At 39.0% G+C, this 24,770-nt stretch overlaps 1 protein-coding gene across 4 annotated transcripts in view; it reads left to right on the top strand.

Annotated features, from left to right (window-relative positions):
* PTPRK (protein tyrosine phosphatase receptor type K) overlaps positions 1-24,770 on the top strand; it is a 502,788-nt gene that overhangs the window by 186,523 nt on the left and 291,495 nt on the right. For all 4 annotated transcript variants that reach the window (XM_036248313.1, XM_036248314.1, XM_036248312.1 and 1 more), the window contains one exon: positions 10,989-11,260. In XM_036248313.1, the coding sequence (XP_036104206.1) occupies positions 10,989-11,260 (272 nt within the window). The remainder of the gene's footprint in view (positions 1-10,988; positions 11,261-24,770) is intronic.

Below are 24,770 nucleotides of genomic sequence, written 5' to 3'. Positions count from 1 at the left end.
AAAGGAATGTTTTGTTCGATGCATATCCAGGGGTGATTGCTTTTTGCTAAGAGGAAGTCTAATTAATGTATGCCGACAGCCAGAAAAGGGTTTGCATGACATTGCTTTGCTCAGCATTGGCCAATATTGCTCTTTCACAAATGACCAGATGTGTTTTGGTGATTTTTATTTTTTATTTTAATAACAGCTGCATTGGAAGTATTAGAGGTGGACTAGCTTATCCTAGAGAACAGTGATATGGTTATTAGACTTCGCTCTAATATTGGGAACCACTAATTCCACGAGAGCTAACTTAAATTAATGTAGGCTCAGGAGACTTACAGAAATGCGTCATTTTTTAAAAAAATGTATATTAAATCTTTGAATATAGAAAATTCATTATCTTGTGACCAAAACCAATAATCTCAACATTGAGGTGTTATTACCGTTCTCTTTTGCTTTTTTTTATTTCCGGGACCATGGTTTCCTTTGTCATATTTGTGTGCGTCATGGAGCTACTTGGAGAGACAGCAAACAGATATAACCCCATTTTCTCTATCACCTTGTCCTTCCTTCTTTTCTTCTGCCTTCCCAGACCTTACATTTTAAAGTTTAATAACTTATTTTTTCTCTTTGCTCCTCTCACTTGGATTCTTCATTTCTCTGTACTCAATTATCTACCTCTCTCTTCTCTCAATTCCCTTTTTCTTCCTGTTTTTGCTTTGTTTTGTGCCCTCTAAGGCAGGCACTGTTTTCAAAAACAAGCAGAGAGATTTTGGTTTAGATAATACTTTGTAAATAAAAAAGCTCTTTATACTTTGATAGTTCCCATTTCTGTAATTTCCCACAACCGTGCTTTCAAACACTACTTTTATTATATCTACAACACTGATCTTTTCTATACTCAGATAGTTGTCTCAGAGGTGGTAGAGAAGTGAATGGTTGGGGTGGATGGTATCAGAGTTGGGCTGCAGAATCAGATCTCTCTGACTTCAGAGCCTGAATTTTTAACCATTCCACAGAAAGGAATATGATTTCATTTGGATAACAGTAGAATAAACGTTATTCCTTCCTACTGAATTTTGGATAAAATGTCTCATTGTAATTTGGAACTTTCATGGCCGAATAAAGAAAACGTCCTTGGTTGACCATTGAATTGCTCCTGTAGTCTGATGACTCTTGAATCTGAGAATTCAGTAGAGAAATTTTGCTCAATCCAAGCTCTGTTCTAATAGATCATTAACATTTTCTTTTTCTGGAACAGTTGCTGACTCTTTTTTATTACTTTTGAGTCAAAAGAAAGCCCAGTTCTTCTGCTATATTAACATAGATATTTGGTACATTTAGACATACTAAACTACTGAGTAAAATATTTTGATTTTGGGAATAATCATTTATATGGAAATATGGAAGCACTGTACCCTTATTCTCTACTGGCCTGAGGTTCTTGTCTTCTGTTATTAACAGGATTAAAGGGTATCCAGACTCCTGGCTTTGCTGCCTTCCCTTACCTTTCATTGTTCTTTCTGATCTTGGTTCCTTTGCAAAGGCCAGTGCTGACTGCAAAATTAGCTACGGGACAAAGACTCTCTTGCCTTTGTAATGTGACTTGGATTGTTCTCTCTCAAGTTGCTTTTTATTTGAGCAGCTTCTTCTAAAAACATTTCAGTACCACATCACAGAAAAGCTTTGCAGGTTGGAGGGCCGTGGGGGAAGTGACACAATTTCAGAAACTGAAGAAGTCGTAGAATAGGAGGTTTTAAACTTACACCTATGAGTCCTTTACTGTTGTTTTTGCTTATGTGTGTTTCCAGGGAGACTATTCTCTATGTATGTCAGGTTTCAAAGAAAGAAAGAAAGAACTTTCTGGAAAAGAGGGTTAGAAAGGACTACGAAGGAAAAAACTGGGAAGGAGGGGTATTCACACATGGGGATGAAAGGCGTTGGGTAGAGTTGTGAAGGGTTGAGGAAGGTCGTGAGGGAAAATTTCAGAAAGGGTCAAGCGCCACTGAATTGGACACTTTTAAGTGCACCGATTTTTAACATTGCCGTCTAATTTTCACCTTTGAAAATATTTTTTTCATACATTTTCTAGCATGATTCTCTCTGCTATTTGATAGAGGAAGGAATGAATGTGTCTGAAAGAAAAAATATTAAGTACCTACCTGTCAGCATGCTGTAGCACAAACTCATTTAGTGTTGACAGCAGACGTCATGGACATGGTGGTCATAGTAGGGGCCAAGCATATCCATGCGTTTGCGTCCTGAGAGGTTGTGGGGGAGCAACAGCACGCTGTTTGGTCCAGCTCCTAAATCTGAACATGTAGCAGGTACAATTCCCTAGGAGGCCAGTGTCCCAAGAAGGAGACTATTCTGCTACTGTTAACTGAAACTTTCTTTGTAGTGTGTTGTGTTGTTTAAAAATTTAAGAAACTGTTGTCTGAAATCAAGACTTTTAAAAAATTTTCAAATGTAAGTTGGCTACTTAAAACAAATACCAAGCCCTCCCTCGGGGAGTACGAGAGGTTTCAGTCCTGCAGACATGAATGAAGCAGGTTTGCATTTTGCTAAGGCAGTGGAGGAGCATGGTGGTGAGCATAAAGCTGTTGGAAATAGAAGACTAGGAAGATGCATATTCAGTCCCTTTGTATTGAGTTTGAAAGATACGTTTACTTTTCCCCATCTGACATATTACAATGTGTGCTTCATTCTGTGTTTTAGAAACAAGCTGTGTGGCGTACAGGGTGAAACACCATTAGAAGAAAGGCATTATCTTAGCAATAAGAGAATGTGAAAGTTGGAAGCATTAATAATAGACCATGCAAAAAATGTGAGGGCACCTATTTAAACCTATGCTGATCAATGGAATCCTTTGGGGAATTGTCAAGATTGAGAACGTTGTTTAGTCATAACAGATTCCATGATTTTTTGTTGTTGTTCTACCTCTGAGAAAATGATGTTGTTATCATTTCTATACTTCTAAAATTTTGATTGCCTTCAGTTTAGTTCACCAAGAGTTTACAGATGCAAAATATCTTAGATGCTGGGGTGAAAAGGAGGTTTCTGATCCTAAAATGCTTGCACTCAGGCTGGGGAGATGTACAGAGAGATATGGTGTATTCAGTACAGGGAACATTCTGGAAGTGCTGTGGACACGCAGAGCAGGAAACACAGATAGGTAGTTGTCCGATTTAGTTATAATAAACATTCTGCCCCATACTGAACGCTCCAGACATTGGTCTAGATTTTGGGATGAACAAAATAGATGAAATCCGAACTTTTCCTGGAGTTTTTTATTCAAGTCAACAAATAAATTAAAATCAGTGTGTGGCAAGTGTTATGAAGGAATTCACAAAGTGTGACGTATTGGAAAAAAAATCTTAGGAGAAACAACTTCAGTTAACACCTTGAGGAATGCTTCACTAACACTTGAGCCAAGAACAGAATGCTGAAAATAAGCCAGCAGCGGAGAGAGCGTTTCTAGCACAGGACAATCCCGCGGAAACACAGGGACTCGTATAAGCGTGGATTTTTAAAGGGCAGAAGGAAGCCCACTGTATTTGGAGCACGTAGAGGAGGGGAAGAGAAGGGCAGGTGATCATGTGAAAGAGGAGAGTCAGATTATATTGATGCTGGTAGGCTAGGAAGAGTTTGGATTTTATTCTCATTGCTGTGTGGGGATGAGACAAGATTAATTGCATGTTTTGAAAACAATTAATCTGGCTGCCTGTAGAAAATTATTGTAGAGCTGGCAATGTGGAAATGATGAAACCTGTTAGGAGCGTTCTGCTTGTCCTTCTGAGAGATGCTAGGAGCTTGATCCAACTATGAAGAGGACGGACCAAGGAGATAGTTTGGAATTAGATATTCCAAGAGAAACACGAGGGAAAGGGAAAAAACCAACTGATTCCTGGGCTCTTAGTTTTAGTAGCTCAGTGATCATTTTCCCACTTAATTAGATGAAGAAAAGAGGGTTGGGAGAAGAAGCTTGAAAAAAGTAAATGAGAAGCTGATAGATGTAAAAAAAAAAAGAAAAGGTCAATGACATTGGCTTTGGCACAGAGGTAATAGTTACAGAAATGCTTAAACATTAACAACAACAAAAAATTCATCCTGGATGAGCTGGGATTCAAATCATGATTTTGGTTGTCATTATGCTCTCTACCCAGTGTGTGCATGTGTGCACTTATTCTATTCTGTTTCTTTGATGAACTCTGACTACACTGTAAATTTATACTGGTTTAAAAACATTGAGCTTTTTCCATTTACATTCTCTAGACATCCAGTATCCTAGTGAAGACTTTTGTTTCGTAAAGTATACTTTTATACACTACAAAGACTGAATGAGTGAAGTAGACTCACTATGAATGAAAGCACTGATAATGTACTCATTAGAGCAAGAAGATAAAAAGAGTTATGTATGTTAAAATGCAGTGGTCGCTACATGTAGTACAGGGACCAGTGTGAGTCCCCAAGACCCTTTTGAAATCCTTGAAGTCAATACTATTGTCATAAAAACACCTGAAGATAGTGTTTTTTTTTTATTTTTTCTCTCATTTTTTCATAAGTGTATAGTAGAATTTTCTAGAGACTACATGATGTATTATATTACAATACATTATATGAAGTACAAATGAGAATCTTTAATTAAGTCATACATTAAAGAGATGTTCAAAAATGTAAAACAGTGTATCCATACGTTTTTTTTAAATATAGTAATATTTTATAAAAATATATTATTTAGGTTAACCTGGTGATTTTATTATTAATATTAACTGAATTAACACAAGTTTTTGAAATTTCTTAGTTTGAATTCCTAATATGGTCATTATTGATAGATAAATTAACAGAAGTAAAGGTTCTTTGATGTCTTCAATAATTTTTTTTTTTATCCTCACTCAAGGACATTTTTTCATTTTTTGTTCAGATTGAGTGGGAGGGGGGAAGAAAGAGAGAGAGAGAGAAACATCGATGTGAAAGGGCCACATTGGGTGGTTGCCACCCACACCACTCAACCAGGGCCGGGGACAAACTGCAACCGAGGTACATGCCCTTAGCGGTAACCGAACCCAGGTCTCTCTGGACCGCAGGCTGACACTCTAACCGCTGAGCCAAACTGGCCGGGGCTTCAATAATTTTTAAGAGTGGAACGGGGGTCCTGAGTCTACACTGTTGGAGCAGGATTGCTGTAATAGAAGGTTTTGTGTGTAGCCCAGAGGCTCTGTCAAAAACGTTCGGTGCATGCTTGCAAACATTGCACTCTGCCATCAAGTGATCCTCTCTAGAAGCAGCAGAAACCAGGTCCAATGGTTTCATTCTTGCTGTTTTGATAAAGTATCTTACATGTTGACACTGCCTCATCAGTTATATATTATAGTCTAAGAGCTAGTTTCTTTGTCTCTTTTTTATTTATTCAGTCATTCATCTAACCAACTAAAACCTCAAACTAACAGGATTGTTGAACTTCTATATGCAAGGCCTTTGTTTGATGCTGTGCCAGTTATCAACTCACTGCTTTGCTACTCAAAGTCCACCTTTCATGTCCTGTTCTGTCATGGTGGAGCTTGACCCTTGCAGTGTTTCTCTGTAGCTTTCACAGTGTTAAGCTTTGTCAGTAGAGGGTGCTGAAGGGGCATTTTAGTGGGAAGGAGCTTTACTCCTGGTTGACTTGTGCTTCTATTTTAGTTTCTTCTTGATGGTACTGCATGGCTGAAGGTTACCCAGCGAGCTTGCAGCCACAGGTGGTGCCCCCCAGCTCCCACGCCACCCTACTGCGAAGAAGTGTTTCCTGCCAGCTCCCCCACCCAGTGCGCTGCAACCACACCTTCCAAGATCCGATCCTCAGCAGCCTTCCTCTCCTTTCCACATTCTTCCTCTTCTTGAGGATTGTGGTTATTTTTTAGGGCTCTCTTTACAACATTAAAGTCTCTACTCTCTTAGAGTTGCTAATTATTTATATCACACTTTCATTGTTGCATTTACTGTGTAGCGTTTCTCTTCTGACTGGACTCTGAATTAAGTGCTTTGCAAGAGAACATTTTACTCTTCTGAGAGAGAGCGACATGGTCCCTATACACAGTATTTAAATCTTGTTCAAGACCAGTGCATAATTAAGGCCAGAATCAGAGAGGCAGAAATCACGTATCAAGGCAGGGAAGGCTGTACCAGCCGGGGCTGAGGGGTAGCTGGGTGAAGTGGGCGAGGGGTTTGGATGAGGGGAGGCTGTCTTCCAAGAACATGAGCCCGTCTGGAGAAGAAAACCAGCATGCTGTGTGGAGAAGACAGCGAGGGTTCTGTCCGGCTGCAGAAGGCGGTTTGTGAGCAGGAGCTGTGGGAGGGAAAGTGGGAAAATTACTTAGTGACCAGATCATGGAGGGTTGTCAGCACTCAGGCAGAAAAGTGGGAATTTCTCTCAGTTTAGTGTTTAGGACACTCTCAATGGATTTTGAATAAGAACGGACAATATAAATATTATGTTGAGATACACACACACACACACACACACACACACATATGAGAGAGAGAATTTTAGGATGAAGTATGGAAACTTATTTATTATTCATTATTTTCTTTGCAGTTAATCCTATTTCTTGTGTTATTATGTTATTCCTAGAAGTGTAGCTTAAAGATAAAAATTTCATTAAGACATACAATTCATAGGGCATTCATTATTTATTCATCTAGATATTAGACTGGTGTTTACGATTATGGGGCTAGTTTTCTTTGGCTATTCTTTTAATAATAAAAAAAAAAGCTATTTAGTCTAAATACTCAGCTCCTCGCTTTTTAAATGAATTGCAATCCAAAGTTTTACTTATTTATTTTATTTTTGTTGTTGTTGAAAAAAATCCAAATGCTATTAATCCGTAGGATGCAAATAGAATTTATTTTTTAAAGGCAAAAGGCCTGTTTTTATTTCCTAAGTATTTATATTACTCATTTGATGTTACTCTGATAAAATAGTATTCATGTAGTTTCTCTGTCTTTTTAAAAATACAAATTTGTTGCATGTTCATTGTGGAACATTCAATGAATGTACATAGGCAAAAATAAGGAAACAGAAGATAATGTAGCTCTCCCCAAGAACACAGCTAACATTTTGCTGGATATTTTTTGTATTTTTCCAGTTATAAGTGCATGTGTATGGGCATACATACAGATTTCTACATGGATACATATACATTTACACAAATGGATTTATTTAACATAAAATTTTTTCATAAATGACTATATTTTATAACCTGTTTATTTTACTTAACATATTGTGACTATTATTCTTAGTGACTACTCATTTATTCATCAAACTGATTTACCATAATTTAAAAATTGCCTATTGGACATTCAGAACACTTCTGTTTTTCTCTATTTTCCACAGTGTGATGAGCTGAGCATCTTTTTAAAGACATGTCTTTGTATATACAGGATTATTTGTCTAGTGTGTGTTCCTAGCGTTGGAATCGCCAGACCAAATGGTATAGGTCTCTTAAGGGTTTTGGTTCTCATTGCAAACTGCTCTCCAGAAAGGTTACACTTAACAAATATATCTTATATGCATATACCTTTGCCTCCTATGTCTTAAATGATATATTTGAGAATTCCATTGCTTAAGAACCCATAAAGAATATTTGTAAGGCCACATTAAGTAAGTTACATTAATTAAAAGTTAGTACATTATATATGTGTGTGCACACAGAAGTTTCATTAAGTGCTGAGATAGTTGAATCACAACTAAATAGAATCAAATTCATGAGTAATCTGAGGGATTAGTTAGCTCGGAACAGAACAACAGTAAGTAAACTAATGAGGGGAGTGCATACTGTAGAGTTTTCTGACTGAGGGTTGGCAATCATTGATACTGGGAGACTGCACAAGTAATTTGCATATGTTGATAACAATCGCTTAGTGTTCTCATGTTTGGGGTGATGGAAGGGAATCTTATGTCAGACTGGCCGCTACCTTCACGGTGCCTACCGGGTTAATTGCCACGGAGTGAGGTCAGCTGGCAGAGGACTCGGCAGCTTGCTTCTCCTTCCTGGGACTGTTCAGATTGTCCCCACTCAGAAGGGAGCAGTCGTCTGGCTGTGTCGGAAAAAGCCCATTTACCGTGGGAAGGAGCCGGAAATAGCCTGGAGCTTGGGAGAAAGGGGTCACTGGAGGGAGGAGTCTGGCGGGTGGTTGTGGACGCTCTGACGGGGCGTGGGATGCCCAGGAATCTCTAGAGCGAAGAGCAGAGCAAAGGGCGGTGCTCACACAAGTTTTAGAGAGATACTCAAGAAGGGAAAACCAGGAAGAATAGCACTATGTTTGTATTCTACCTTCAGAAAAATACTCATATTTTCTGTTAGTTTCCAATGAAATGTTCATATTCTAAGACAAAAAGAAAAAAAAAAAAAGCCCATTGACCAGGAACATTAGATAGAAATGAAAGATCAACACTTAAAAATCTTTAACCTGCTTTGAATATTCTTGAAATGCTGAAATACTTTGGACAAGCTTTTTATTTAGTGACTTTTGTCTTTCTAATAATGATCAAATTGATATTCCTACAAATTAATATATTATACTCATACCATTTTCTTAATAAGAAAATTATTGTAGCTTAAAAGTACAACTGGCTGAAAATTGCTAAATGGTCTTAATGATAAATATCATACCTTTATAATTAATACCATACATTAAAATGTGAGGCAAAGCATATTTTATTCCCAAGTTTATTTTATAAGGAAAGAAAATAACTATTTGAAAATTCATAAATCATTTAGCGGGCACCATTTTAAAATTGACAATCAGAAGTCGTAATGTATACTTTTAAAAATAATTTAAATGTACTACTGCTATAATATGTCACTAACAAAAAAACTGTTAGCAGTAAGAAATAGGTCACAGGTCTGTGAGGAGGTTGGGGACTTAGAACACTAAGTAACTTATCCAAGATCTTAGGCGTGGGCCTAGGTAACAGCTGTAATTAGACTTCTCTGCTATGGTGAATTTGACAAACATCTCCATAAAGCAGCCATGGTCTTCAGAATGTGAATATAACCAAAAATAGAAACATCCTGCTTCTATACATTGGGTTGAGATCCAAGATATCCTGTTGAAAATAAAGAGCATAACTTCTCCAAAAATGTACATGGTCAATTTATTTATTAATGTGCAATCTATACGAATCAGGAAGGGAAAAAAATGAATTCCAGGTCACACGAGAAGATGTGAACTGTCGAAACTAAAGTGAAAGTAATATCAGTGACTATCACTTGAGTAAGCTTATTCTGTACTTGGCCTGATCGTGTTATCATGTGAAATCTTGCCACAAGCTCTGAATCATAGTACCACTACATGGAAATTGGACAGATTTAAAATTTTGATTTCTTATAGTAAAAGCCCTCTTATCGACAACAATTTGAATAAGTTTCAGGGGTTAATTGAACTGATTAGACTAGCAGTCAATGAATGTTTAGTGTCACGGGTAAAAGTTACTGTGTTTTAGGGAGGAAATACAAGGGTTGATTAATTTTACAAACTGGTTAGGAAGACAGATCTAAATACAATCCCTGTAACATTGTGTTCTGTAACACGACACCTAGTACACCTAGTAATTTACATCCTAGGGAAAAAATATTGTACAATAAAATTTGTGTATAATTTTAATTGTGACAGACAAATATATTTCCATTTTTGCGATGTGTCTTCGCTAAAATACACAGTGGAGAAACACTGTTTTTCTGGAAATGACCTTGGACTAATATCATCAGCTGAAGTTCAAGTTCCATTGTTGTACTTAGCACAATATGCCCTTTGTCTGCAGTGCAGAGACTATGTTTGAGGGTGGACTTTGAGGAACTAGGAGGATAAGCCTCTTTATGTTCTGTGCCTTCCCATGAGAGATAACCAATGAATATTTATTAAATCAAAGGAAGTAGAGTAGAGTAGTGATTTTCAAATCAGGCTTCTAGAAGCTGTAGAAGAACATAGGGACCACTGCAGAATCAGGACCAAGGGCCATGCTGATTAGCCGACGGCTTCACGGGTGAGACTGTAGGCAAGTGAATCTACCCTATAGCAGATCCTCAGTCCAGAAATGTTGACATTTTTTTTTTTATTCTTTTTTTTTTTATCCTCACCCGAGGACATTTTTCCATTTTTTTGCACAGATAGAGTGGGAGGGAGAGAGAGGAAGAGAGAAAGAGAGAGAGAAACATCGACGTGAAAGAGGCACATCGAGTGGCTGCCACCCGCACGACCAACCAGGGCCGGGGACAAACTGCAACCGAGGTACATGCCCTTAGCGGGAACCGAACCCGGGTCTCTCCGGATCGCAGGCCGACGCTCTAACCGCTGAGCCAAACCGGCCAGGGCCAGAAATGTTGACATTTTAAATTTCAGCCATCAGATTTACACTGAAGCTTTCCTTTCCTCTGAGCTGAAGTTCAGAGCGATCAGTACTGCAAAAAGTCACAGAGCTTTTATAACTGATGACCTTGGGATGAAAAATATAAACGTTTTCAGTGTCTACACTTTCAGCCCATTTCTCAGCAGTGTTGTTACGGAAACAGAGAAGGAAAGATGCGTGCTCTATGTATAACGGCCCATAAGGCATTACTTTGTTTGATATTAAAAGACCTCTGCTTAGTAATACTAGAGATTGTTTAGAGTCCAATATGGCTTTGAAGCAGGCTCTGCCTATTTGACCATTTAAATAGTCAAAGACGATTTGACTTTGAAGTTGCTAATTATTCCTCAAGTTTCTAATTTGTGAAATAGGAAATTAACAGGTTATTGCGGAAAGCAAATGTATTAATTCATGTTATGTACTTTGAACAATATCTGTCACCTCTAAGAACTTTATTGTTTGGTATCTTTCTGTGGCTCTGTCTGGAAGACATAGTCTTGAGTTAAATTTAACACTCAGAATAGATTGGTATCATTGTTAGTATTCTTTCTGTTATCTATTTTCTTTTTTTTTTTGCTGCTATATATTTTTAACTTTATAATATATAATGTCATTTCAGGTTCCTATATGATAGTGGACTCTTCAGATCACGACCCTGGAGAAAAAGCCAGACTTCAGCTGCCTACCATGAAGGAGAACGACACTCACTGTATTGATTTCAGTTACCTGTTATATAGCCAGAAAGGGTTGAACCCTGGCACTTTGAACATATTAGTGAGGGTGAATAAGGGACCTCTTGCCAATCCGATTTGGAATGTGACTGGATTCACCGGTAGAGACTGGCTTCGGGCCGAGCTAGCAGTGAGCACCTTTTGGCCCAATGAATATCAGGTAATCCTCCTTTCTTTTCTGCTTGTTGCTGCGATGTCAGGGGTCTCACCGTGTGTGTTACACTTGGGGGTAACAGCCCCGAGGAATGTGAGGTTGTCTGTCTAACTTTCTCCCACCCCTTTCTCGAGCAAATTTTAATACCTTGGCATAAAAACTTCAAAGATAGAGAAAAATTATTCCATATATAGGGAAAAAAAAGAGTTTAGGTACAAAATCTGTTGATTGTTTGACAAAAAAACTACTTATTAGCAGATACATTTCTGTGTCTCTGTTGAGGAAAAAATAGTGTTTTTATTGGGAGTGCAGTATTCAGATGTGATCTTTTTTTTGTTTGTTTTTAATCCTTACCCGAGGACATTTTTGCATTTATCTTCAGATAGAGCGGGAGGGAGAGAGAAACATTGATGTGAGAGAGACACATCGACTGGTTGCCACCCATACGACCCCAACCGGGGCTGGGGACAAACTACAACTGAGGTACGTACCCTTAGTGGGAACCGAACCCGGGTCTCTCTGGTCCGATGGCTGACGCTCCAACCACTGAGCCAAACCTGCCAGGGCTCAGAAGTGATCGTTTTACTCACTTCTTGAAAACAACATTTGGAAAATAAATGAAATAGTGTTTCATGAAATATGTTATCTAAGAAGGAGGCAGTTTGAATAATTTTTGTCAGTTACATGAAGTATAAAAATAAGCAAACAAAAATGAAAAGGTGTCCACATCTTTGGATCCCTTCCCCTCCAGAAATGCTTGATGTGATTATGATTGAATCAGACAAGGAATAGCATCAGTACCTACTTTATGTGTTGTGTGACTGAGTTTATGTGTTTTAACAAAAAAAAGTTCATTCACAGGACCTGAGAGCTGTTCAGTACCCTGACTATGTGACTCAGTTCCTGGAAACAGAAATCACCGCTTTTGAAAGTTCACTTTTGGGTTAGAATTTGTGATTTAAACTTTTAAATGGCTTGCTAATATGTAGCTTATTAGAGAGCTTAATGAGAATGTGTTTATGTAATAGTACATTTTGTCATGTTCAGTGAGTAGTTTAAGAACAGTAAGCTAAGAACAGTTTCATTAAAAATTAACTATTTCTTCAGGTTAGGTTTGTCTTTATTCCCCAGAAAGGAAAATATTAAATATATTGTGTTTTTTTTTTAATCCTCACCCGAGGATATTTTTATTGGTGTTTTAGAGAGAGGAAAAAGGAGAGAGAGAAAGAAAGAAAAAAGAAAAAGAAGCCCTAGCCGGTTTGGCACAGCGGTTGGAGCGTCGGCCTGCGGTCCGGAGAGACCCGGGTTCGGTTCCCGCTAAGGGCACGTACCTCGGTTGCAGTTTGTCCCCGGCCCTGGTTGGTCGTGCGGGTGGCAGCCACTCGATGTGTCCCTTCACATCGATGTTTCTCTCTCTCTCTCTCCCTCCCGCTCTATCTGAACAAAAAATGGAAAAATGTCCTCGGGTGAGGATAAAAAAAAAAGAAAAAGAAAAAAAACATCGATTGATCAATTTGTTGCCTCCCATCCGGGGATCAAACTCGCAACATAGGTATGTGCCCTGACTGGGAGTTGAACCTGCAGCCTTTCAGTGTATGAAATGATGCTCCAACCAACTGACCCACCTTGGCCTGGCCCAATGTATTGTTTTATTTGTTTTGTTTTGAGTTGATTTTGTATTTATGAAAAACCTCGTACTTCATAGGTATTGTTCCACAGGTAAGGTTCTCCATTCAGAGTTACGTGTCTATTGAGGTTTCAGTGGGTTTTCATTAGTTACTAGTTGATCCCATTATTCTAAAACAAAAAGATATTTTTCTTCAGTCTGGAAGAGTCATCTGTTTTGGGGGGTCCAGAGCTTTGAGAGGCCTGCGTATGTGGTAGCTGGATTGGTGGAGGTGTGTGAAACCAATGCCAAAATACTGGAAGGACGGTCAGTGTGCACATCTCCGAACAGTGGGTTCATGGCTGTCATCGCTGGGGCTCCCTCACAATGTATTGTCATACTGACTTCACAGAGAATCCGTTACTGGAGCCCAACACAACACTGAAAACAAAAGGCTCTGATTCAGCAAAATAAAACTGACAATTATTCAGGTTTCTTACAAGGCCCAAATAACAACTCGAGCAAAATTGTTAAAAATGTGGGTTCTGGAGTCAGATTGCCTATACTCAACCCTGTTTGCTCTTTGCTACCGGAATAGGTAGTTGGTTAAGGAATCGAATTGTTTATTGTGCCTTAGGATAAAATATGGAAATAGAGTTTGATTAATGCAACAAATATATCTATGGTATCATATTTCATATTCCTTTGTGACTAAGACATGACATACATTGATTACTTTCTTTTATTTTTCTAAGATCTACCTTGGAGTCATTTATATTAGTAACTTTATTTTATGGCACAGATTCTGCCGTATTCATTTTCGTGTTGAGTTCTAGTTCCTAGAAGTGGGTGAATGCTGTGTGTTCAGACCCATTCTGCATGACAAAGCCCTCCAGTTTACACTGGTGTGTCTAAACAAGCAGCGAAACGAGTTTCTGTGAAGGTTTCGACCTGGCCAGTGAGATCTTTCGGAGCTCTCTAGGCAGAGACAAGATTAGGAAATATATAGAACCTATGCGTACATGTCTCTGTTGCAGATTGAAATTTGAGCCACAGATGATTTCTTAAGTGATTACTTTGCTTCCACACATTTTCCCTTAACCTGCAAAACTAAACAATCAGTGAGAGCGAATAACAGAGTAGAATATTTTTCATGTGCTTAATTAGTGCTCAGCAAATTATTTGGTAGATGTTTTCATCAATTCTGTTATTTAGATACGTAGTTGTACCTGTAAATCAGTTATTAGAAACAACCAGCTCAACACAAACTATATTTATGTAGTAGTTTTGCTATTAGGAAAATAACACGAAAAACTTTTGACTATTGCTTAATGCAAAATCTTTATGGACTTTTTAAAAAAAACTAAAATATAGCCATTAGAGTGGGTCATCTTAGCTGCTTATTCATTTTCATTCTTAAAGAAACACTGAGTATTTATTTTTCCAGACTTTAGATTAAGTAAAGATATGCATAGAAATTATTCTCCTTTCTTCCATAGTTTACTCAATTTCTCTTCTCCAGAGAACTTACACTCTCCAAACTTCTTCGCAAACCTTTTTTTATACTCTAGTTTTTCTAATTCCTTGTTTTTTGTTGTATTTCTAGAGGAGAATCCTATATTTTCTTTGCTTGAGCCATTCTTATCTGATATCATGTTCCTCTAATCAACCCCCTTCTCACCCAACTTTAACAACGGTCAAAACTATCAGAAAGAAAATAGCCCCAGAGTGCCACTACCTTTCATTAATATGGGCTAATTTTTGTATAAAAATTATATTCCTGGAATTGAGGGGTGGTCCTCTCATTTTGTGTGACAAAGCTTCATAGTTTATATATACCTACAGTGTTTTTCTCTTTTCCATGTTTCTGCTGAATAAAAATCTGGAGCAGATATAGTATATCTTTGCTGTCATTGGTCCTTCCAATGAGTCTATCTTGCCAGACGCCTAAACAGGAGGTTGATGTGGTTGGTAATTTAATCACATATGCTGTGGATTATTCAATAGTGAGGAAATACTAGTTTCAATGCCAAGAAATTTAACCTCTGGTTTGAAAAATGGAAAAAAGTACTATACATGAAATTGTGAAAGGAAGGAAAAAATGATTCTCAAGATAACGAAATTTGATTACCTGGCAGATCAGGATAGGGCTCATGAACTTGGAGGCCAGCCTTCCTGGTGAATCTTGACTGTTATTTTATTTATTTTTTCTTTATTGACTTTAGAGAGAGAGAAAGGGAGAGGGAGAGAGAGATAGAAACATCAATGAGAGAGAACATCAATTAGCTGCCCCCTGCATGCCCCCCACTGGGGATTTGGCCCACAGCCTCGCATGTGCCCTGACCAGGAATTGAACTGGTGACCTCTTGGTGCATGGATTGATGCTCAACCACTGAGTCACACCGGCCAGACTTGACTGTTATTTTGCAGTTGTGCAGCATTGGGCATATTCTTTAATCTCTTGACTTCCTCCTCTGAAAAATGAGGATCATAATAGTACCTACCTCATTGGATTATGATATCATGTGAATATATATTTACATTGACATTATACTCACTCAGAGTCTATACTTAATGTTCAGGTTCACTCCTGGTGTTGTGCATTCTAAGAGTTTGACAAATGTAGGACATGTACCCATCATTATAGTATCATACTGTGTTCCACCTCTACCTCCCTCCCTCTCCATATATTCTTTTTAGGGTTTTTGCTTATTAAAATGTCAACTTACTTGACACCTTATTAGTATGAGGTCAAACCATGCTCACCTCTGGGGATACAGCAAAATCGCTCTTCTCCTGACCCTTCCAGTCCAGCGTGGCATTGTGGGAGATAATAATGTAGATCAGATGTGCAGTCTAGCCTTCAGGACCTAGCCCAGATGGGAAATGGGAAGCATACATAGATAACATTTGAACTAATATAGCAGTTGTTAAAGGACTTAAGGGAGATAAATATAAAATATAGTGGGGAAAATGAAAACAAAGGATAGATTTTTTCCACGGTAATTTGAGGCAGAAATGGGACGGAATTCTTGCCTCTTGATTCTTCTCTTCCCAGGTTACCCTGTTTCCACTGGACCACATCGCTCTTCTTCTTTGTTTTTTTAAAAATAAGTCTTCTTTATTGATTTTAGAGAGAGAGGAATGGAGAGGGAGAGAAAGATTTTAGAGAGAGAGGAATGGAGAGGGAGAGAAAGATTTTAGAGAGAGAGGAATGGAGAGGGAGAGAAAGATTTTAGAGAGAGAGGAATGGAGAGGGAGAGAAAGATTTTAGAGAGAGAGGAATGGAGAGGGAGAGAAAGATAGAGATATAGAGAGAACATCTACTGGCCGCCTCCTGCACGCCCCCCCACTGGAGATCGGGCCCACAACCTGGGCATGTGCCCTGACCGGGAATCGAACCAGTGACCTCTTGGTGCATGGGCCGACACTCAACCACAGAGCCACACTGGCTGGGCCACATCACTCCTCTTAAATCAGATTCTTTGGAGCTACCACTTTCTGTAGTGAAACAAAACAAGGAGATGTAGATTTTCTTTATGACAAGCACTGCAGTGATGCAATAATATGTAAGGAACTGCTTCTCACCTGTGTCTTCAAAGCAATAGACATCTTTTCTGCTCAGTATACTCATTACAGAAAGTATCATATTATATTTATTTTATTTGCAACAGTCACAAAATGCTAATTTTGCCTATTTTTATAGGCCTCAAGTAAGTACCGTAAATTTTTAAATTGTTTATTAAATAGAAGTTAAACACATTACGAGGCATCTCGGTGTAAGTTTCAGAGGAAGACCAGCACACCTCTAAAGGGTGATTTTCTCCACTCTGGAAATCTGACCTGTCTTGTATGCATAAACTAAGTTCTGTTTTGGGATTAAATCCATTAGTTTCTTATTGAACAGTGAGGTTGTTACTAAATGAGGCAGGCAGACATAACTTCCAGAACTATTAGTGGAAACCTAATCTGCTGTTTTCCATTAACTGGGTGCACGTCATTAATCACAAAAATGATGCGTGATGAAAACTACAGGGGTTTGGTCAGAAGTTGGAAAGTGATAATATAGCAAAATGTGCCTTTTTTCAAACCTCCGAATTCACTGAGAAACAAACACTGAACTTCTGCAACCTATTTTCTTAACAGTTTTTATTGGTTTGAAAACACGATAAGAACTGGGACAGGCATGGGATTTTCTGTTTTTGCTTCCTTTTTTTTAAATTTATTTATTTTTTATTTTTTTATGAATTTTTTATTTATTTTTTTGTTACAGATATTTTACCTTTTTACCCCATTGGCACCCCCCACCCCATCCCACCTCCGCCCTGTCCCCGGCTTAGTTGTCCATGTCCATTGGTCATGCATACATTGTTTTTGCTTCCTTTTTAAAGGTTTGTGTTAGCATGTATTGCGCTGATATTTTGGCAATGGGGTGACTGTTACATTCCAGGGATACTACTGGCTTTGGAGCTAAGAAGATTGGGACTTAAACCAAGGGACAATTTGGTGAAAATAAAAAATCTTGAAAAGATTGATCTTTGGGGGTAGGGGCTGAGGTATGAGCATTCTTATGAATCATCCATGCAAAATGTGAGGGAAAGTGGATATCATGCCGATGCGTCGTTCTTGGAACTCCTCCACTTTCTACAGGTTGTCAGTAACTATGTAGAGCCCCAGTGAAGAAAGAAGGGCAGCAAGACTTTCTTTCTGAGATGGATGGTCTGCTGGGTGCCATGACAAAATGCTGCAGACTGTGCTTCAGACAGCAGAACTTTATGTCTCACAGGGTGCAAAGCCCAGAGCTCAAGGTGGAGACCAATTTGGTTCCTGGTGAGAGCTCGCTCCCTGGCCTGCAGACGGCGCTGTCTCACTGTGTCCTCGTGGGGTGTACAGAGATAGCGGTGGTGTCTCCTGCTCTTTGTATGAGGACACCAGGCCTATCAGATTCGGGTCCCCTCCATATGACCTCATTTAACTTTTACCTCCCAAAGGCCCTATGTCCAAATACAGTCACGTTGGGGATTAGGATTTCAACATGTGAATGAATGGAGTGGGGGGAGGAGGGGGACACAATTCAGTTCATAACACTAGATGTAGCTTATAACTCTAACCTCTTCATTTATAAGTGTTATAAATGACTCTGGCTCCTTATCTTGTGTGACGGGGTTACAGATATTATTAATTTTCTGTTCAATGGTTATTCTTCTCACTTTCTGCCACATTGGCAGGATTCTCTCCCCCTCACTTTCACAGTTTCCTTTGCAGGTAAGGGGGGCCATGTGGCACACTCTGGCCAGCGAGTTTTGGGGGGTGCCTGGGAAGGATGTTCCTTCCAGACAAAAAAGACAGGCATATTGTTCCATGAGAACATGATGCTTGGAGCTTCCTCGGTTGTCATGTAGCTATGAGGTAGGAGGTGATAAACTGAGCATATTAGAAGAGAGTCCTACTCTCAAGTGAAATGCCAATAATAAGAATAATATTAAAAAAGCAGGTTTTTAAATAACTTTTTGATGGGTCTTTTAATGTACAGCCAAGGCATCCTCACATACCATGTCACGTCTGTTTGGGGCTTTCCAGTAATCACACTTATCATCACACTTATATTTATGAATAAAGCACGAGACATCTGGGAGAATTAGAAGTGTACACATCTGTGAATGAAGCACTTCATATTTCATGAGTTCAGTTGTAGAGTGAAGACACTTAAATGTAAATAGGGCTGTAAGACAGTGCATCCGGGACTGAAGGGAGTAGAAGGGAAGGAGGGAAACTCATTTGGGTGGTGTCCAGCAGGCGTAAGACACTGGGCGGGAAACTTCCTGGGCGTCACCGTGAGCTGGTGTTAATGCGTAAGCAAGTGTGCGGATGAAAAAGGAGCTCTATAATCAATCTAACCTCTGATCGTTTATACATTCCTAACAAGGTTCTCATGCTCAGGCCTATAACTGCTTAGTAAAAGTTTATCTTAGCCTTAAGCACGCCCTATCCATTGTTTCTGTGCTTCTAGGTTCACACACCTTTGAGATGCCTCTTTCTCAGACCCCTTGGAAACCTAACCACCCTCCAGAGCACATAACTGTGTTAATTACCCTGAATCTTGCTTTCTCCTACCTTCCTGTAATCTTCTTGACTGTCCCTCCTTAATTCCAAATATATAAAAGGAATTGCAGAACCGTCCTCCTTCCAGAGCATTGAGATCTTGCTTCCTGGCACTGTCGTCAGTAGGTTCAGATACATTCCTGAAAATGTTGTGCAGGTTTGGACGTTTCTTACCTTCAGTGCTAAGTGAGTGTTTCTTATCTTCATGCATGGACTAAGTCGCTGGCTCTTTAGTGGTGAACATCATTCCCCTTTTCCCTCTTTAGTAATTTAATCTTGCTGTTAAATGTTTGGACTCGGGCCCTGTCAGTGGCCGGCACAGCTACTCGGCTTGCCGTGCGGCAGCCGCCGGTTCGGAGCGCGGCCGGGCACTGGTTTTCATGCTGGCAAAGTGCTTGTTATCAACGAAGTCGCCTTTTGCTGCTGATTTTTAATCTTGATTCCCTATTTGTTTCATTTAAAGTACTCCAAATGGATTTGGCAAAACTCCCATGTTATTTTATTTTATATAGTATCCTCACCCGAGGACTTTTTTTCCCACCATTTTTTGTTCAGATAGAGTGGGAGGGAGAGAGAGAGAGAAACATCGATGTGAAGGGACACATCGAGTGGCTGCCACTCGCACCACCAACCAGGGCCAGGGACAAACTGCAACCGAGGTACACGCCCTTAGCGGGAACCGAACCCGGGTCTCTCTGGACCGCAGGCCGACGCTCTAACCGCTGAGCCAAACCGGCCAGGGTTCCCATGTTATGATAGTTACCATTTTCTTAAAACTTATAACCCTGTAAGTGACTTCTCCCTAGTTCCTGACAATGATGTGCGTTTATTATAAAGCATCAGCTTTATTTTTCTGTTAGGCTCTGTTTGTATTGATTCACTGATGAAATTTATGGTTTGTAAATAAAGGTAACAAATGAAGAGAAGAGTCTTTCTAGTTAACATGGTAATTATTGCAAGTCTATGACAGCAGCCTCTTGTTATTCTGTTAAATCATAGCTGTTTTTCTTTGGAATAGGAGGAGCTGACGTGCCCCTTCACTGATTCCTTTGAGAAATACATCCATGAATTGAATTCATTTCTCTTTTAATAGCAGTTGAAAAATAATGAGCAGTGAGGAGAGTTAGGTAGTGTTTGTTCAATTTATGACTTTCTTTTTCTGAGGAGGTTGTTTTATCCAAGGGGACTGGGGAAGCGAGACGATCCAAAGAGTAGAAGAAGAAATGCCAGTTCTATGCTTGTTCACTCACTTTCATTCAGCCCAGGTGTTGATTCTGAATTAATGCACTTCTTCTTCTTCTTCTTTTTTTAAAATATATTTTTATTGATTTTAGAGACAGAGGAAGGGAGAGGGAGAGAGAGATAGAAACATCAATGAAAGAGAGACATCCACATTGAGTGGTTGCTTCCTGCACACCCCCTACTGGGGATCCAGCCTGCAACCTGGGCATGTGCCCTGACCGGGAATCAAACTGGCGACCTCTTGATTCATGGGTCGGTGCTCAACCGCTGAGCCCACCAGCCCGCTGAATGAACTCACTTCTGATTCCTTGTTTTCTATGCCGCTGTACTAATTATTTAGCATACATTTAATGGGCTGACTTTCATGTACCATGATTAGAAAACAGTGTATTCTGGGGCAGACTTCATGGCCAAACATACACACAAAAGAAAGCATCCTTTCCCTTCTTTTCAGTCCAGTGATGTTTCTGACAATGCTGCGCTCACGTCATACAAGAAAAATATAGGTAACAATTTAAAATCAATTCCTTCAGTTATTTTACCTGTTGACTTTGATAGTTAATAAGAATTGGTCCTTTTTTTTTAAAATAGGGCTTTGAGTTTCTGTATAACTTGAATTTCTATGTGACCTCTTTGTTCATTTTCATTTCAAAGTCTGATTTTTTTTTTTCATTTTAATTGGCATGTCTAAAATCTGAAGAAAATATTGGCTCTTTACGGGAAAACAAAACTGGGTGACATTATATTTTTATCTAAAATTTAGGTTTTATGCTGTGGTGATTTCAGTTTCAATTCTTAGAATATAATGAAATAATTAAAGGCTCTAACTATTTTAGTTTTTCAATTGAGAGATTGTATTTAAGCAGGAAATATAAGGGAAATGTCAGACACATGTATAATCTGTATCTATTGTATTATTCCTTTAGATAATATTGTATATAATCTGATTCTGTGGTCAGTAATACAAGTGGGAATATAAAGGAGGACAAACTTTGGACACTGAAAACAAAAACATGCACTTAAGTAATCAGAGGGACAATCCATGGTTAATTTTAGCTGTCATGATTTTCAAAAGGTCTTTGTAAAACTTTATTGTAAAGCTGGCTGCTACATGTTATTTCTGCATTTAGTTATAGAAATAACCACTGCATGTACTGCTGGAGCTCCCTGATGAGATCTGGATTCTTAATATTCTTTGAATGTTCTTTTTTTTTTAAAATCATTCTTCTCAGCTTTCTGGAAGGAGTAAATCAATTCTCAGTTTATATTTAAAAAATAATGTCTACTCTTGGCTGATTTGGCTTGGAGGTCAGAGCGTCAACCTGTGGACCGAAGGGTCGAGGGTTTGATTCTGGTCAAGGGCACGTGCCTGGGTTGCAGGTTCCATCCCCAGCCCCAGTCTGGGTTATGCAGGAGGCAACCAATCGGTGTGTCTCTCTAACATCGATATCTCTCTCTCTATCCTCTCCCCTTTATTTTTCCTCCCTCCCTCCCTTTCACTCTCTCTAAAATGATCAATGGAAAAATATCCTCAGGTGAGGATTAAAAAAAAATAATAATAAGGTCTATAGTCAGAAATTTATACCAAGTAATAATTCAGTCATGTAGTAGAGAATGGAAAACTTTCCGCACCTAGAGATCAAAGTTTGTTTCAAGCTTAAACATCTTTAGATCCAGCAGCAGCACAGATCTGATACTTGGAAACCAATACAGCACTTCTTGGGTTAATATTTATTAAAAGCCATTTGTGGTTTGGTTGTGAACTTTACTAATGTAAGTTTACAAAGGGATGCTGTCAGCTTAGCCCGTAAATTACCACAGTAAATTCCTTTTTCAGTGGTGGTGGTTGGGGGTGGGGTGGGGTGTTGCCTTTTTTTCCTTTCATGTTTTCCTTTCTTCCTATTTGTTGTGTGTGTGTGTGTGTGTGTGTGTGTGTGTGTTTTCCTCCTTTTGGGGGGCAATTGTAAGCAGAACAATAAACATATAGCCGAGTAACCTTATTTATTATGTTAGGCATTGTGACTGGCTGCCTCATTCTTTAGGTTGATAGAGAAGAACGTGGAGGCCATCTTACAGATCGGGTAAAGCTTTAAACTAGAGGGCATTTGGCCTGGGTTCGGTCGCAGGTGCAGGGGCCAGTCAGTTCCTCTGTTCTCTGAGCGGATGTTTTGTGGGCCCTTTGAGTTTCGGTCCCTACAGTACTGGGTGATAGCTCGTCTACTCGTTACATACATGTTTGATCTTTGAAGGAAGTAATGAAGGCTGCAAGGTGGTCTATGTAAAGTTCTTATTTACAAGTGACAGTCACCAACTAAAGCTAGCAAAGTGGAAAAGGAACAGAATTAAAAATATTTGGATTCTCTCACAGCATTTAAGGAAAGTGGACTCTCTAAGACTTAAGAAGACATGGGATCCAGACTAGTCCTGAGGGCACTTACTTTCTCTCTGAGAGTTGACTATGAATGACTCGTCGTTTTAATCCATTCCACAAATATGTATCCAGCAACCCAACCTATACTGGCACTGATCTGGCTGCTGGGATTATATACAGTGCTGAGTGAGTCTCCAGGTTCCTGTTCTCTCAGCAATTCCACTCCAGGGGTGGGAGGGAGAAAACAGATAAATAAGAAAAAGATCAGAATACAGGAAGTGCTAAATGGATTATTGGGATGATGTGAGAGTTGAGTGTCTTGGAAACCTCTTTGGGCCAGGTAGTTAAGCATTGTTTGAGAAGGTAACCGTCACATGGATATCTGAATGGAGGGGAGGACCCAGGGAACTTTCTCCTATAAAGGTAACTTTCCTGATCTTCATGGCAAATGCATTAGAGACAGAGCAAACACCCAGTCCAAGGCCCTTAATCTGGAAGGAGATGGGCATTGTGGAGACATAGAGACAGGCCTAGTGGTCACAGGGGCCTTTTTAAAGATGAGATGGTTATGTTCTAGTCATGTGGAGCTTTGCAACCCAAATTTGAACAGTAAGATTTCGATCAAGAGATCCTGTTTATTTATTCTTGGTCTCATCTTATACATGTTTCAAATTTATGTTCTTTTTCAGTCTTTAAACTGCTTACTCTCTAGTCCCAGCTCGGATTGTGTCCCAGGTTGATAATGGTAACAGTTTCCTGTTTTTCCTTGCCTTAAACTCTGCTATAAATGGATTACTTTTTTTGGTATGCTGATTTACTGCTATTGAGCTCTCAGATTTCGTGAATACTTTCTTTACAGTCACAATGATTAGCCTTCATGTGAGGTCCTTAATAATGTAGCCTCGGACACCTGCTGCAGTCTCTCTACCACCGTTTTTACAAGCATCCTCTGCTTTATCCAAACTGAAAACTCCTCGCTCTTTGCATAGTTTAGACACTTTGCATGTGTGTGTATGTGCTTGTGTGTGTGTTAATTTACACGATATATCTACCTTCTAAAATACCTTTGTTTTTCTCTTTCCCATGTCCATGTTCCATTTATCCTTTAAGACTCTACTTTATGTCCCTTCTGCCATGAAGCCTTTGCTAGACATATCACTTCTCTGCGTATTTGTTTGGCTTACATTGCTACTCAGATACTTAGCCTGTAATATTTCAGATAGTTTTATGTCTTGTGCCCCCAAGTGGATTATAAGTCCTCTTTGAAAGCAGACTAGGTATGCATGCCCTAAAGAGAGCATACTGTTTATATGGTGCTTTGTATCTTCGAAAGAAGTTTGACAAAACAATTTTTTTTTCTTCACAATAGCATTGTGAAGTTACTAGGAAAAATACAACTATTTTTATTTTAGAGATAAGGGCTGAGAGAGGGTCAGTGACTTGTTGAAGTTCACGTTGTTAGCTAGAATTGAGTCAGGTCTCCTATGGGTAAATTCTAGCCCCTCTCTAATGTACAAGGCTGTTTGTTTATTGCCAATAATTTTCTAGTTTGGTGTCAAAAGGAAATTTGATTTGCTGATTAAATATTAAGTGATGAGCTCAGGCTAGTGTTATAATTTCTTTACTGCCATGCAATTTTTTAGGAGAATTTGTCTTAGTAAGTTTGTTTATATTTCTTTAAAGACATTGAATATTTTTATGGTTTTTCGGTCCAAGGATTGGTTGGATGAAGAAAGCTGAATGCGAAGGGGTAGCTTGGAACTTTGGTGAACTAGACTTCAGTTCATTTCCTCAACCAGCCAAGTGTTCATTGAGCTGTTACTACATACTTAACAACATCCTAGGCTTGTAAAGAAAACACACAAGCATGAAAATAACTTCATTCTTTTCTGTAGGGAGTATTAAGTTCAATAAAGAGATTGTGTTCATAACTTTTGGTGGTAGGTGATGGTTATATGAGATTTTTTTACACAATTATCTGTAATTTTTTTATATGATTGAAAATGTTGTGATAAAAACAGTTGGGGGAAAAAAGAGTCATCTGAGGGAGGTGAAGCATTCATATTTGCTGTCTTGTATTGTTATTTAAGTAATTGTCCAAAGGAGTAGAGAAATCGATGCTATTAAAGGAGCTCCATGAAGGAAGCTCCGCAGTTCAGTGGTCAGACTAAAGTTGAGTGGGGTCTGGATACCTG

The sequence above is a fragment of the Molossus molossus genome, unplaced genomic scaffold, assembly GCF_014108415.1.
Source record: "Molossus molossus isolate mMolMol1 unplaced genomic scaffold, mMolMol1.p scaffold_m16_p_8, whole genome shotgun sequence".
Taxonomy (NCBI): domain Eukaryota; kingdom Metazoa; phylum Chordata; class Mammalia; order Chiroptera; family Molossidae; genus Molossus; species Molossus molossus.
This window is presented reverse-complemented; position numbering and strand designations above follow the sequence as displayed.